General features: G+C 38.7%; 2 protein-coding genes across 2 annotated transcripts in view; one reads left to right on the forward strand and one right to left on the reverse strand.

The window, feature by feature from the left end:
• Nucleotides 1-15,813, forward strand: part of LOC113807624 (nose resistant to fluoxetine protein 6) — a gene marked incomplete in the record, with an annotated part of 46,655 nt that overhangs the window by 17,664 nt on the left and 13,178 nt on the right. Inside the window, 2 exon segments of the mRNA XM_070131873.1 lie at nucleotides 255-415; nucleotides 3,549-3,732. Coding sequence (XP_069987974.1) covers nucleotides 255-415; nucleotides 3,549-3,732 — 345 coding nt within the window.
• On the reverse strand, nucleotides 5,607-9,648 carry LOC138864609 (uncharacterized; the record flags this gene model as incomplete). Its single annotated transcript, XM_070132432.1, has 2 exons — nucleotides 5,607-5,681; nucleotides 9,586-9,648. Coding segments are annotated over 2 exons (138 nt in total), but the record flags the coding sequence as incomplete, so codon positions are not given.

Here is a 15,813-nt window from a genome sequence, read left to right on the forward strand (position 1 = left end):
CCCACCCACACTCCCTGCCCCCCTCCTTCTCTCCCTCCCTCCCTCCCTCTCTCCCTCCCACCCAATCACCTTCCCTCCCTGCCCCCCTCCCTCCCTCCCTCCCACCCTCCCTCCCACCCTCCCTCCCTCCCTCCCTCCCTCCCACCCACCCTCCCTCCCTCCCTCCCACCCACCCTCCCTGCCCCCCTCCTTCTCTCCCTCCCTCCCTCCCTCTCTCCCTCCCACCCAATCACCTTCCCTCCCTCCCGCTTCAGAAAACCTCCGACCTCCTGTACCAAGTCATCAGCAACGCCTACTTCAGCGTGGACTCCTTCTTCTTCCTGAGCGGTTTCCTCGTCTCCTACGTCCTCCTCAGGGAAGTGTCGAGGACGGGCCGGTTCAACGTCTTGGTCTTCTATCTCCACAGGATCATCAGGTAATCCTATAGGCAGTGGATTGATAGGGAGTTGGTTATAGGCGATTCCTGTTGTTGTTGCTCTTGTTGTTGTTATTGTTGGATTTAGTCTCCTTATTCTCGTTATTTTGTTACTGTTATTTTTATTTTTATTAGTATTGTTATTATATTATCATTATTATAATTGTTATTAATATTTTTATTATTATTTGTATCATTATCACTATTATCATCATGGTCATCGTTATCATTTTATTGTTAATGTTATTGTTGTTGTTGTTGTTGTTGTTGTTGTTGTTGTTATTATTATCATCATTATTATTATTATTATTATTATTATTATTATTATTATTATTATTATTATTATTATTATTAATATTATTATTATTATTATTATCATTATTATTATTATTATTTATTATTACTACTACTCTTTAGGTAATTAGTATATCGAGTGAATTTCTTAACGAGTTAAGTTGTGTTTTTTCATTTTGTTTATTTTTTTTTCTTTGGTTAAATACACTTTTTCCTCATTTGTCATTTGTTTGTTCGTTTTCCTCTTTTTACTTCTTTTTGGTATTGCTATCTTAATTCTAATTTCTATTTTAATTTTGAAATTGGATTTAGATTCAATTTTGATTTTAAATTTTGATTTAATCCTACTAATGTATGTATATATATATATATATATATATATATATATATATATATATATATATATATATATATATATATGTGTGTGTGTTCGTGTGTGTATGTGCGTGTGTGTGTGCGTGTGTGTGTGTGTGTGTGTGCGTGTGTGTGTGTGTGTGTGTGTGTCTTTGTGTGTGTGTGTGTTTGTGTGTGTGTGTGTGTGTGTGTGCGTATGTGTATATATATATATATATATATATATATATATATATATATATATATATATATACATACACACATATATTTATATATTATTTTTTTTAGGTGGGGTCTTTTTTACATTCACAGTCTTATCTTAATTTCTATTTCTTGTTCTTGTTCTTTTTGTTCTTCACCTCCATCATCTTCATCATCTCCTTATTCCCTTTTTCCTCTCGTCCTTCAGTTTTCATCCGTTGCTCGTATCATAATTATTAAAAATGAATAAATAAATAATCAAATAAGAAAATGATAAAGAAACACGAATTCTTCTTAGCAAAGCCTTTCCTTTTCGTATATTTTCTAAATTTCTTCGATTTTCCCATTTTATTTAATCTATTCGCTTATTTTTTCTTTTTATTCTCCTTTATTCTAATTTATTCTCACTTTTTTTCTATTTCTTTTTCTCTCTTTTATTTTATTTCCTTTGCCTCTTATTTTTCATTTCTTTTTTCTTCTTTATTTCATTTTCTTGTTTTTATTTTCTCTCTTTTTCCTCCTTTGTTTAATTTCTCACATTTTTTCTTTCTTTCTTATTTCTCCTTTATTTGATTTTCTTCTCCCAAAATTTTCTTTCTTTCTGTTTCTCCTTTAATTATTTTTTTCTTTTTTTTCTTTCTTTTTTCTCATTTTATTTCATTTTCATTTTCTCACTTGTTTTTTCTTTCTTTCTTTTTTCTTATTTTATTATATTTTCTTCCTATTTTTTCTTTTTTTTTCCTTTTTCGTCTTTATTCCATTTTCTCATTTTTTTCTTATTTTATTTTATTATATTTTTTTTCTTTTTTCTCCTGTATTTCCTTTTCACTTTCTCACTTATTTTTTATTCTTTTTTTATTATTTTATTAAATTTTCTTCCATGTTTTTCTTTTTCTCCTTTATTTTGTTTATTCTTTTCACATTTTTTTTCTTTCTTTCCCTATTTCGTCTTCATTTCATTTTCTCACTTTATTCCATTTTCTTCTCCCTTATTTTTTTCTTTTTCATCTTTATTTCATTTTATTTTCACTAATTTTTCTTTTCTTTCCTCTTTCGTCTTTATTTCATTTTCTCCCTTATTTTTTCTCTCATTTTCTCATTTTATTCCATTTTATTCTTACTTGTTTATCTTTTCTTTCTTTTTCCTCCTTTGTTTCATTTTCTCATTTTTTTCTTTCTTCTTTCTCATTTATTTCATTTTCTTATTCTTTTCTTTCTTTTTTCTCATTTTATTTCATTTTCATTTGCTCACTTGTTTTTTCTTTTCTTTTTTCTTTTTTTATATTATTTTCTTCTCCCTAATTTCTTTTTTTTTTTCTTTTTCATCTTTATTTCATTTTATTTTCACTGATTTTTCTTTTCTTTTCTCTTTCGTCTTTATTTCATTTTCTCACTTATATTTTCTCTCTTTATTCTCAGTTTATTTCATTTTCTTTTTTTTCTTTTTCTCATCTTTATTATCATTATTGTTATTATTATTATATATTATTATTATTATTATGTTTATTGTTATTATTATTATTATTATTATTATCGTTATTGTTATTATTATTGTTATTATTATTATTATTATTATTATTATTGTTATTGTTATTGTTTTGTTATTGTTATTATCATTATTGTTATTATCATTATTGTTATTGTTATTATTGTTATTATTATTATTATTGTTATTATTATTATTATTATTATTATTATTATTATTATTATTATTATCATTATCATTATCATTATCATTATCATTATCATTATCATTATCATTATTATTTATCACTCTTCTTATTTATTATCATTATTGTTGTTATTAGTTATAAGGTAATTAGCGAATAGCAAGTCAATTAATGGTAATGTTACTATTTTTCCTTTATCAAGACAAGCATAAAAGAAAGAAAAAAAGTAAAAAAAAAAAATAATAATAACTTAAGGAATATATATATAAATGATAATTATTATGATATAAAACGGGGTAGCTGATAAAAAATGGGAGACGAAAGAGGCAGAAAGGAAGAACGCGAAGATGAAGAAGGGGAAGAAGAGGAAGAAGAAAAAATGAAAAGAAGACGAAGAGTAAGAAGAAGAAAAAACAAAAATAAGACGAAGAGTAAGAAGAGAAAAACAAAAAGAAGAAAAGAAGACGAAGGAGACAAAAGAGATACGAAGAAGAAAAAGAAGAAAGGAATAACAAGAAGGCGATCAAACAGAACAAGAGCAATTAAGACTTTTTTTATAATGAACTAAACTCAAACAGGAAATCCCTCTCTCCTCCTCCTCCCCCCCCCCCCAGACTGCTCCCCCCGATCGCCCTCGCCACGGGCCTCTTCGCCACGGTCGCTCGCCTCCTCATCTCGGGGCCCCTGGCGACCGGCTGGGACGCCATGAGGAGAGCCTGCGTCGTGAACTGGTGGAAGGACCTCGTCTTCATCAACAATCTGTACACGACTTCCGCTGAACCTGGAATTCAAGGCGATGTAAGTGTATTGCTTTTCGTGGATGTAAGTGTGTTGCTTTTCGTGGATGTGAGTGTGTTGCTTTTCGTGGATGTAAGGATGTTGCTTTTCGTGGATGTAAGTGTGTTGCTTTTCGTGGATGTGAGTATGTTGCTTTTCGTGGATGTGAGTGTGTTGCTTTTCGTGGATGTAAGAATGTTGCTTTTCGTGGATGTGAGTGTGTTGCTTTTCGTGGATGTAAGTGTGTTGTTTTTCGTGGATGTGAGTGTGTTGCTTTTCGTGGATGTAAGGATGTTGCTTTTCGTGGATGTAAGAATGTTGCTTTTCGTGGATGTGAGTGTGTTGCTTTTCGTGGATGTAAGTGTGTTGTTTTTCGTGGATGTGAGTGTGTTGCTTTTCGTGGATGTAAGTGTGTTGCTTTTCGTGGATGTGAGTGTGTTGCTTTTTGTGGATGTAAGGATGTTGCTTTTCGTGGATGTGAGTATGTTGCTTTTCGTGGATGTAAGGAAGTTGCTTTTCGTGGATGTAAGGAAGTTGCTTTTCGTGGATGTATGTTGCTTCCGTGGATGTAAGGATGTTGCTTTTCGTGGATGTGAGTGTGTTGCTTTCCGTGGATGTAAGGATGTTGCTTTTCGTGGATGTGAGTATGTTGCTTTTCGTGGATGTAAGGAAGTTGCTTTTCGTGGATGTAAGGAAGTTGCTTTTCGTGGATGTAAGAATGTTGCTTTTCGTGGATGTGAGTGTGTTGCTTTTCGTGGATGTAAGGAAGTTGCTTTTCGTGGATGTATGTTGCTTTCGTGGATGTAAGGATGTTGCTTTTCGTGGATGTGAGTGTGTTGCTTTCCGTGGATGTAAGGATGTTGCTTTTCGTGGATGTGAGTATGTTGCTTTTCGTGGATGTAAGGAAGTTGCTTTTCGTGGATGTAAGGAAGTTGCTTTTCGTGGATGTGAGTATGTTGCTTTTCGTGGATGTAAGGATGTTGCTTTTCGTGGATGTAAGGATGTTGCTTTTCGTGGATGTGAGTATGTTGCTTTTCGTGGATGTAAGGATGTTGCTTTTCGTGGATGTAAGGATGTTGCTTTTCGTGGATGTAAGGATGTTGCTTTTCGTGGATGTGAGTGTGTTGTTTTTCGTGGTGTGTGTATGTTGTTCTGCGTGGATGTGAGTGTGTTGCTTTCCGTGGATGTAAGGAAGGTGCTTTTCGTGGGTGTGAGTGTGTTGCTTTTTGTGGATGTAAGGATGTTGCTTTTCGTGGATGTAAGGATGTTGCTTTTCGTGGATGTAAGGATGTTGCTTTTCGTGGATGTAAGGATGTTGCTTTTCGTGGATGTAAGGATGTTGCTTTTCGTGGATGTAAGGATGTTGATTTTCGTGGATGTAAGGATGTTGCTTTTCGTGGATGTGAGCATGTCGCTTTCCGTGGAAGTGAGTGTGCTGCTTTCCGTGGATGTAAGGAAGTTGCTTTTCGTGGATGTGAGCATGTTGCTTTTCGTGGATGTAAGGATGTTGCTTTTCGTGTATGTAAGGATGTTGCTTTTCGTAGATGTGAGTGTGTTGCTTTTCGTGTATGTAAGGATGTTGCTTTTCGTGGATGTAAGGATGTTGCTTTTCGTGTATGTAAGGATGTTGCTTTTCGTGGATGTGAGTGTGTTGCTTTTCGTGGATGTAAGGATGTTGCTTTTCGTGGATGTGAGTGTGTTGCTTTTCGTGGATGTAAGGATGTTGCTTTTCGTGGATGTGAGTGTGTTGCTTTTCGTGGATGTAAGGATGTTGCTTTTCGTGGATGTAAGGATGTTGCTTTTCGTGGATGTAAGGATGTTGCTTTTCGTGGATGTGAGTGTGTTGCTTTTCGTGGATGTGAGTATGTTGCTTTTCGTGGATGTGAGTGTGTTGCTTTTCGTGGATGTAAGGATGTTGCTTTTCGTGGATGTGAATATGTTGCTTTTCGTGGATGTGAGTATGTTGCTTTTCGTGGATGTAAGTATGTTGCTTTCGTGGATGTAAGTATGTTGCTTTTCGTGGATGTAAGTATGCTGCTTTCGTGGATGTAAGGATGTTGCTTTTCGTGGATGTAAGGATGTTGCTTTTCATGGATGTAAGGATGTTGCTTTTCGTGGATGTAAGGATGTTGCTTTTCGTGGATGTAAGGATGTTGCTTTTCGTGGATGTAAGGATGTTGCTTTTCGTGGATGTAAGGATGTTGCTTTTCGTGGATGTAAGGATGTTGCTTTTCGTGGATGTAAGGAAGTTGCTTTTCGTGGATGTAAGGATGTTGCTTTTCGTGGATGTAAGGATGTTGCTTTTCGTGGATGTAAGGATGTTGCTTTTCGTGGATGTGAGTGTGTTGCTTTTCGTGGATGTGAGTGTGTTGCTTTTCGTGGATGTAAGTGTGTTGCTTTTCGTGGATGTAAGTGTGTTGCTTTTCGTGGATGTAAGGATGTTGCTTTTCGTGGATGTGAGTATGTTGCTTTTCGTGGATGTAAGGAAGTTGCTTTTCGTGGATGTAAGGATGTTGCTTTTCGTGGATGTAAGGATGTTGCTTTTCGTGGATGTAAGGATGTTGCTTTTCGTGGATGTAAGGATGTTGCTTTTCGTGGATGTAAGGATGTTGCTTTTCGTGGATGTGAGTGTGTTGCTTTTCGTGGATGTAAGGATGTTGCTTTTCGTGGATGTGAGTATGTTGCTTTTCGTGGATGTAAGGAAGTTGCTTTTCGTGGATGTAAGGATGTTGCTTTTCGTGGATGTAAGGATGTTGCTTTTCGTGGATGTGAGTGTGTTGCTTTTCGTGGATGTAAGGATGTTGCTTTTCGTGGATGTGAGTATGTTGCTTTTCGTGGATGTAAGGAAGTTGCTTTTCGTGGATGTAAGGATGTTGCTTTTCGTGGATGTAAGGATGTTGCTTTTCGTGGATGTGAGTATGTTGCTTTTCGTGGATGTAAGGAAGTTGCTTTTCGTGGATGTAAGGATGTCGCTTTTCGTGAATGTAAGGATGTTGCTTTTCGTGGATGTGAGTGTGTTGCTTTTCGTGCATGTGAGTATGTTGCTTTTCGTGGATGTAAGGATGTTGCTTTTCGTGGATGTAAGGATGTTGCTTTTCGTGGATGTGAGTATGTTGCTTTTCGTGGATGTAAGGAAGTTGCTTTTCGTGGATGTAAGGAAGTTGCTTTTCGTGGATGTAAGAATGTTGCTTTTCGTGGATGTGAGTGTGTTGCTTTTCGTGGATGTAAGGAAGTTGCTTTTCGTGGATGTATGTTGCTTTCGTGGATGTAAGGATGTTGCTTTTCGTGGATGTGAGTGTGTTGCTTTCCGTGGATGTAAGGATGTTGCTTTTCGTGGATGTGAGTATGTTGCTTTTCGTGGATGTAAGGAAGTTGCTTTTCGTGGATGTAAGGAAGTTGCTTTTCGTGGATGTGAGTATGTTGCTTTTCGTGGATGTAAGGATGTTGCTTTTCGTGGATGTAAGGATGTTGCTTTTCGTGGATGTGAGTATGTTGCTTTTCGTGGATGTAAGGATGTTGCTTTTCGTGGATGTAAGGATGTTGCTTTTCGTGGATGTAAGGATGTTGCTTTTCGTGGATGTGAGTGTGTTGCTTTTCGTGGTGTGAGTATGTTGCTTTTCGTGGATGTGAGTGTGTCGCTTTTCGTGGATGTAAGGATGTTGCTTTTCGTGGATGTGAGTGTGTTGCTTTTTGTGGATGTAAGGATGTTGCTTTTCGTGGATGTAAGGATGTTGCTTTTCGTGGATGTAAGGATGTTGCTTTTCGTGGATGTAAGGATGTTGCTTTTCGTGGATGTAAGGATGTTGCTTTTCGTGGATGTAAGGATGTTGATTTTCGTGGATGTAAGGATGTTGCTTTTCGTGGATGTGAGTATGTTGCTTTTCGTGGATGTGAGTGTGTTGCTTTTCGTGGATGTAAGGATGTTGCTTTTCGTGGATGTAAGGATGTTGCTTTTCGTGGATGTAAGGATGTTGCTTTTCGTGGATGTAAGGATGTTGATTTTCGTGGATGTGAGTGTGTTGCTTTTCGTGGATGTAAGGATGTTGCTTTACGTGGATGTAAGGATGTTGCTTTTCGTGGATGTAAGGATGTTGCTTTTCGTGGATGTGAGTGTGTTGCTTTTCGTGGATGTAAGCATGTTGCTTTTCGTGGATGTGAGTGTGTTGCTTTTCGTGGATGTAAGGATGTTGCTTTTCGTGGATGTGAGTGTGTTGCTTTTCGTGGATGTAAGGATGTTGCTTTTCGTGGATGTAAGGATGTTGCTTTTCGTGGATGTAAGGATGTTGCTTTTCGTGGATGTGAGTGTGTTGCTTTTCGTGGATGTGAGTATGTTGCTTTTCGTGGATGTGAGTGTGTTGCTTTTCGTGGATGTAAGGATGTTGCTTTTCGTGGATGTGAGTGTGTTGCTTTTCGTGGATGTGAGTATGTTGCTTTTCGTGGATGTAAGTATGTTGCTTTTCGTGGATGTGAGTATGTTGCTTTTCATGGATGTAAGTGTGTTGCTTTTCGTGGATGTAAGGATGTTGCTTTTCGTGGATGTAAGGATGTTGCTTTTCGTGGATGTAAGGATGTTGCTTTTCGTGGATGTAAGGATGTTGCTTTTCGTGGATGTAAGGATGTTGCTTTTCGTGGATGTAAGGATGTTGCTTTTCGTGGATGTAAGGATGTTGCTTTTCGTGGATGTAAGGATGTTGCTTTTCGTGGATGTAAGGAAGTTGCTTTTCGTGGATGTAAGGATGTTGCTTTTCGTGGATGTAAGGATGTTGCTTTTCGTGGATGTAAGGATGTTGCTTTTCGTGGATGTGAGTGTGTTGCTTTTCGTGGATGTGAGTGTGTTGCTTTTCGTGGATGTAAGGATGTTGCTTTTCGTGGATGTGAGTATGTTGCTTTTCGTGGATGTAAGGAAGTTGCTTTTCGTGGATGTAAGGATGTTGCTTTTCGTGGATGTAAGGATGTTGCTTTTCGTGGATGTAAGGATGTTGCTTTTCGTGGATGTAAGGATGTTGCTTTTCGTGGATGTAAGGATGTTGCTTTTCGTGGATGTGAGTGTGTTGCTTTTCGTGGATGTAAGGATGTTGCTTTTCGTGGATGTGAGTATGTTGCTTTTCGTGGATGTAAGGAAGTTGCTTTTCGTGGATGTAAGGATGTTGCTTTTCGTGGATGTAAGGATGTTGCTTTTCGTGGATGTGAGTGTGTTGCTTTTCGTGGATGTAAGGATGTTGCTTTTCGTGGATGTGAGTATGTTGCTTTTCGTGGATGTAAGGAAGTTGCTTTTCGTGGATGTAAGGATGTTGCTTTTCGTGGATGTAAGGATGTTGCTTTTCGTGGATGTGAGTGTGTTGCTTTTCGTGGATGTGAGTATGTTGCTTTTCGTGGATGTGAGTGTGTTGCTTTTCGTGGATGTAAGGAAGTTGCTTTTCGTGGATGTGAGTGTGTTGCTTTTCGTGGATGTAAGTGTGTTGCTTTTCGTGGATGTAAGGATGTTGCTTTTCGTGGATGTAAGGATGTTGCTTTTCGTGGATGTGAGTATGTTGCTTTTCGTGGATGTAAGGATGTTGCTTTTCGTGGATGTAAGGAAGTTGCTTTTCGTGGATGTGAGTATGTTGCTTTTCGTGGATGTAAGGAAGTTGCTTTTCGTGGATGTAAGGATGTTGCTTTTCGTGGATGTAAGGAAGTTGCTTTTCGTGGATGTAAGGATGTTGCTTTTCGTGGATGTAAGGATGTTGCTTTTCGTGGATGTGAGTGTGTTGCTTTTCGTGGATGTAAGGATGTTGCTTTTCGTGGATGTGAGTATGTTGCTTTTCGTGGATGTAAGGAAGTTGCTTTTCGTGGATGTAAGGATGTTGCTTTTCGTGGATGTAAGGATGTTGCTTTTCGTGGATGTGAGTGTGTTGCTTTTCGTGGATGTGAGTATGTTGCTTTTCGTGGATGTGAGTGTGTTGCTTTTCGTGGATGTAAGGATGTTGCTTTTCGCGGATGTGAGTGTGTTGCTTTTCGTGGATGTAAGGAAGTTGCTTTTCGCGGACGTAAGGATGTTGCTTCTCGTGGATGTAAGGATGTTGCTTTTCGTGGATGTAAGGATGTTGCTTTTCGTGGATGTAAGGATGTTGCTTTTCGTGGATGTGAGTGTGTTGCTTTTCGTGGATGTAAGGATGTTGCTTTTCGTGGATGTGAGTGTGTTGCTTTTCGTGGATGTAAGGAAGTTGCTTTTCGTGGATGTAAGGATGTTGCTTTTCGTGGATGTAAGGATGTTGCTTTTCGTGGATGTGAGTATGTTGCTTTTCGTGGATGTAAGGATGTTGCTTTTCGTGGATGTAAGGATGTTGCTTTTCGTGGATGTGAGTGTGTTGCTTTCCGTGGATGTAAGGATGTTGCTTTTCGTGGATGTAAGGATGTTGCTTTTCGTGGATGTAAGAATGTTGCATTTCGTGGATGTGAGTATGTTGCTTTCCGTGGATGTAAGGATGTTGCTTTTCGTGGATGTAAGGAAGTTGCTTTTCGTGGATGTAAGGATGTTGCTTTTCGTGGATGTATGTTGCTTTCGTGGATGTAAGGATGTTGCTTTTCGTGGATGTAAGATGTTGCTTTTCGTGGATGTGAGTATGTTGCTTTTCGTGGATGTGAGTGTGTTGCTTTTCGTGGATGTGAGTGTGTTGCTTTTCGTGGATGTGAGTGTGTTGCTTTTCGTGGATGTAAGGATGTTGCTTTTCGTGGATGTAAGGATGTTGCTTTTCGTGGATGTAAGGATGTTGCTTTTCGTGGATGTAAGGATGTTGCTTTTCGTGGATGTAAGGAAGTTGCTTTTCGTGGATGTATGTTGCTTTCGTGGATGTAAGGATGTTGCTTTTCGTGGATGTAAGGATGTTGCTTTTCGTGGATGTATGTTGCTTTCGTGGATGTAAGGATGTTGCTTTTCGTGGATGTAAGATGTTGCTTTTCGTGGATGTAAGGATGTTGCTTTTCGTGGATGTAAGGATGTTGCTTTTCGTGGATGTATGTTGCTTTCGTGGATGTAAGGATGTTGCTTTTCGTGGATGTAAGATGTTGCTTTTCGTGGATGTAAGATGTTGCTTTCGTGGATGTAAGGATGTTGCTTTTCGTGGATGTAAGATGTTGCTTTTCGTGGATGTAAGGAAGTTGCTTTTCGTGGATGTAAGGATGTTGCTTTTCGTGGATGTATGTTGCTTTCGTGGATGTAAGGATGTTGCTTTTCGTGGATGTAAGATGTTGCTTTTCGTGGATGTGAGTATGTTGCTTTTCGTGGATGTGAGTGTGTTGCTTTTCGTGGATGTGAGTGTGTTGCTTTTCGTGGATGTGAGTGTGTTGCTTTTCGTGGATGTAAGGATGTTGCTTTTCGTGGATGTAAGGATGTTGCTTTTCGTGGATGTAAGGATGTTGCTTTCCGTGGATGTAAGGATGTTGCTTTTCGTGGATGTAAGGAAGTTGCTTTTCGTGGATGTAAGGATGTTGCTTTTCGTGGATGTATGTTGCTTTCGTGGATGTAAGGATGTTGCTTTTCGTGGATGTAAGATGTTGCTTTTCGTGGATGTGAGTATGTTGCTTTTCGTGGATGTGAGTGTGTTGCTTTTCGTGGATGTGAGTGTGTTGCTTTTCGTGGATGTGAGTGTGTTGCTTTTCGTGGATGTAAGGATGTTGCTTTTCGTGGATGTAAGGATGTTGCTTTTCGTGGATGTAAGATGTTGCTTTTCGTGGATGTGAGTGTGTTGCTTTTCGTGGATGTAAGGATGTTGCTTTCCGTGGATGTAAGGAAGTTGCTTTTCGTGGATGTAAGGATGTTGCTTTTCGTGGATGTAAGATGTTGCTTTTCGTGGATGTGAGTGTGTTGCTTTCCGTGGATGTAAGTGTGTTGCTTTCCGAGGATGTAAGTGTGTTGCTTTTCGTGGATGTAAGGAAGTTGCTTTTCGTGGATGTAAGGATGTTGCTTTTCGTGGATGTAAGTGTGTTGCTTTTCGTGGATGTAAGGAAGTTGCTTTTCGTGGATGTAAGGATGTTGCTTTTCGTGGATGTAAGGATGTTGCTTTTCGTGGATGTAAGGATGTTGCTTTTCGTGGATGTGAGTATGTTGCTTTCCGTGGATGTAAGGATGTTGCTTTTCGTGGATGTGAGTATGTTGCTTTTCGTGGATGTAAGGAAGTTGCTTTTCGTGGATGTAAGGATGTTGCTTTTCGTGGATGTAAGTGTGTTGCTTTTCGTGGATGTAAGGAAGTTGCTTTTCGTGGATGTAAGGATGTTGCTTTTCGTGGATGTAAGGATGTTGCTTTTCGTGGATGTGAGTATGTTGCTTTCCGTGGATGTAAGGATGTTGCTTTTCGTGGATGTGAGTATGTTGCTTTTCGTGGATGTAAGGAAGTTGCTTTTCGTGGATGTAAGGATGTTGCTTTTCGTGGATGTAAGTGTGTTGCTTTTCGTGGATGTAAGGAAGTTGCTTTTCGTGGATGTAAGGATGTTGCTTTTCGTGGATGTAAGGATGTTGCTTTTCGTGGATGTAAGGATGTTGCTTTTCGTGGATGTGAGTATGTTGCTTTCCGTGGATGTAAGGATGTTGCCTTTCGTGGATGTGAGTATGTTGCTTTTCGTGGATGTAAGGATGTTGCTTTTCGTGGATGTATGTTGCTTTCGTGGATGTAAGGATGTTGCTTTTCGTGGATGTAAGGAAGTTGCTTTCGTGGATGTAAGGATGTTGCTTTTCGTGGATGTAAGGATGTTGCTTTCGTGGATGTAAGGATGTTCTTTTCGTGGATGTAAGTATGTTGCTTTCGTGGATGTAAGGATGTTGCTTTTCGTGGATGTGAGTGTGTTGCTTTTCGTGGATGTAAGTGTGTTGCTTTTTGTGGATGTAAGATGTTGCTTTTCGTGGATGTAAGATGTTGCTTTTCGTGGATGTAAGATGTTGCTTTTCGTGGATGTGAGTGTGTTGCTTTTCGTGGATGTAAGGATGTTGCTTTTCGTGGATGTAAGGATGTTGCTTTTCGTGGATGTAAGTGTGTTGCTTTTCGTGGATGTAAGGAAGTTGCTTTTCGTGGATGTAAGGATGTTGCTTTTCGTGGATGTAAGTGTGTTGCTTTTCGTGGATGTAAGGATGGTGCTTTTCGTGGATGTAAGATGTTGCTTTTCGTGGATGTAAGATGTTGCTTTTCGTGGATGTGAGTGTGTTGCTTTTCGTGGATGTAAGTGTGTTGCTTTTCGTGGATGTAAGGATGTTGCTTTCGTGGATGTAAGGATGTTGCTTTTCGTGGATGTAAGGATGTTGCTTTTCGTGGATGTAAGGAAGTTGCTTTTCGTGGATGTAAGTGTGTTGCTTTTCGTGGATGTAAGTGTGTTGCTTTTCGTGGATGTAAGGATGTTGCTTTTCGTGGATGTAAGGATGTTGCTTTTCGTGGATGTAAGGATGTTGCTTTTCGTGGATGTAAGGATGTTGCTTTCGTGGATGTAAGGATGTTGCTTTTCGTGGATGTAAGGAAGTTGCTTTTCGTGAATGTAAGGATGTTGCTTTCGTGGATGTAAGGATGTTCTTTTCGTGGATGTAAGTATGTTGCTTTTCGTGGATGTAAGGATGTTGCTTTTCGTGGATGTAAGTATGTTGCTTTTCGTGGATGTAAGTGTGTTGCTTTTCGTGGATGTAAGTATGTTGCTTTCGTGGATGTAAGTATGTTGCTTTCGTGGATGTGAGTATGTTGCTTTCGTGGATGTAAATATGTTGCTTTCGTGGATGTAAATATGCTGCTTTTCGTGTAAAGTCGGTGTTTCCGTCAAGTGTTGAGTGTGAGAGGAAAGGACGATGGGCTCGGGATGTAGAGTTTGATCAAGGCACATCATGCCGAGCGAACGAAAGGAGAGTGGCAAGGTTTAGGAGATCTTTTACGGTCGGAAATCTTGGTAAACATGTTTCGAATTCCGCCCATAGAAGGCCAATAGAATGGTGGTGTACATTAGGTGGGGTTTGGAGCTTTACTCACAGCTGTAGCTTCTCGTTTTTGCGGTGACCAGGTGGACTGACGGCGCATTCACACCTGGGAGCTAATATCTTGCACTTCCTTTAATTAGGTGATGTAGGTATCGTGATATGCAAATTTCTTGAAGGCAGAGGTAGAGGAAGGCCACATCACCCACGAGACACGCTGGTTAATTAGTGGCATTAATTAGGAAAAGGGGTGGGTTAGTAGAGGTAGCATAGCTCAGTAGTCTCTCTCAGTTGAATCAGCTGTGAGTGAGTACTGGTATGCCGAGCGGGAAGGAAGTGTTCGGAGAGAGAGAGAGAGGAGAGGAGAGGAGAGGAGAGGAGAGGGAGGGAGAGGGGGGGGGGGAAGAGAAAGGGAGAGAGAGAGAGGGGGGGGTGGGGAGGGAGAGAGAGAGAGGGAGAAAAGAATCCAAGAATAATGCAGTTAACAGAAGGGAACAGGTTCAGATCAGCAAATGATTGAATAAGAATTAGATATGCAGTAAGAATATGTCAGTTAATGTTTAAGATATCATAAATACTAGAAATTATATTGCTGATAGAGAGCTAGATCACCTTAAGCGTGGATACAGCGTACGTTACAGAGATGAGAGGACAATTAGGAAACATCGGTATATCGGGGGGAAGTCCAAATACAGGGTGGGTCAAGGAATTTTACAAGTGGTAATGATATCACTTTATTTCTCGGAAATTTTACTTACAGGTCGTGCATCAGATTTTTTCAAGATCGGCGGAAATGTAGTATAGGGAAAAAATGAAATGCAAGATGAAAAAAAATGCCGAGATTGGGAGAACAAAACCTAGAAGTGAACAGCGATAATCCAGGCAATTAATGATTTGATTCATGAATAGTTGATTGATGAACATAACGGCTAAGTACAGCAAACAGCTTATGACGAATTCCGCCTGCACCGAGACCCGAGTTGAGCGAGCAGAGGCCTGTGTGGAACGGGAAGAGACAGACCCGCTCGACACTGAGGCTTTGGTCGTCCTTCGTGAGCTCTCGATGGCGGACGATGCCTGGGATGCCGGGTTTCCCTTCTGTTTTTGATGAAGGACCCACGATCTTCAAATTTATTATGGCATGTTTATTGCAAATGTCACGATATATAGATAGATAGATAGATAGACAGACAGACAGACAGACATATCTATCTATCTATCTATCTATCTATCTATCTATCTATCTATATATATATATATATATATATATATATATATATATATACATATACATATACATATACAGTGAACCCTCGCTAGAAAGCGGTTCACCTTTCACATTCTCGCTGCTTCACGGATTTGCATTGTGCATTGTGATCTGCATTCTGATTGGCTAAACAGTCTCTCCGCTTCTTCTCTACCTGTGTGAATGACGTTACGGTTTGATATGTACATGTACGTGAAACAGTTTGCCAAAATTAAGTTTGCAAATTTTTTCTAGAACCCATGAAGCCTTCAGTTCGTATTGATGATTAGAATTATTATTTTACAGTACAGTAGTTATTTGTAAAAAACGTTTATACAGTACTTTTATTTGTTGAACAAATGCTTGGGCCTGCAAAAAGGTTTTGTTCTTTGTTTTCAATGTATTGTAATTTCATTGTATAATAATTGTAAAAAAAATAAAGGTTACTACTTTACGGATTTCACCTATCACGGTTTCTTTTTGGAACGTAACCCCCGCGAAAAACGAGGGTTCACTATATATATATATATATATATATATATATATATATATATATATATATATATATATATATATATTTACATATATATACATATATATATATATATATATATATATATATATATATATATATATATACACATACATATATACATATATTCTTATTTCACAGTAAGAAAATACATATAAAATTTGGGGAATATCTGCTGATGACATACGTGAATCAAGGGCTGATCGTACTAATGTGTGTGTGTGTGTCTATGACTACGTGTTTGTATGTGCGTGTGTCTGTACTAGCGTGTAAGTGTGTGTGTGTGTCTATGACTACGTGTTTGTATGTGCGTGTGTCTGTACTAGCGTGTAAGTGTGTGTGTGTGTCTATGACTACGTGTTTGTATGTGCGTGTGTCTGTGCTAGCGTGTAAGTGTGTGTG

The sequence above is a fragment of the Penaeus vannamei genome, chromosome 17, assembly GCF_042767895.1.
Source record: "Penaeus vannamei isolate JL-2024 chromosome 17, ASM4276789v1, whole genome shotgun sequence".
NCBI lineage: Eukaryota > Metazoa > Arthropoda > Malacostraca > Decapoda > Penaeidae > Penaeus > Penaeus vannamei.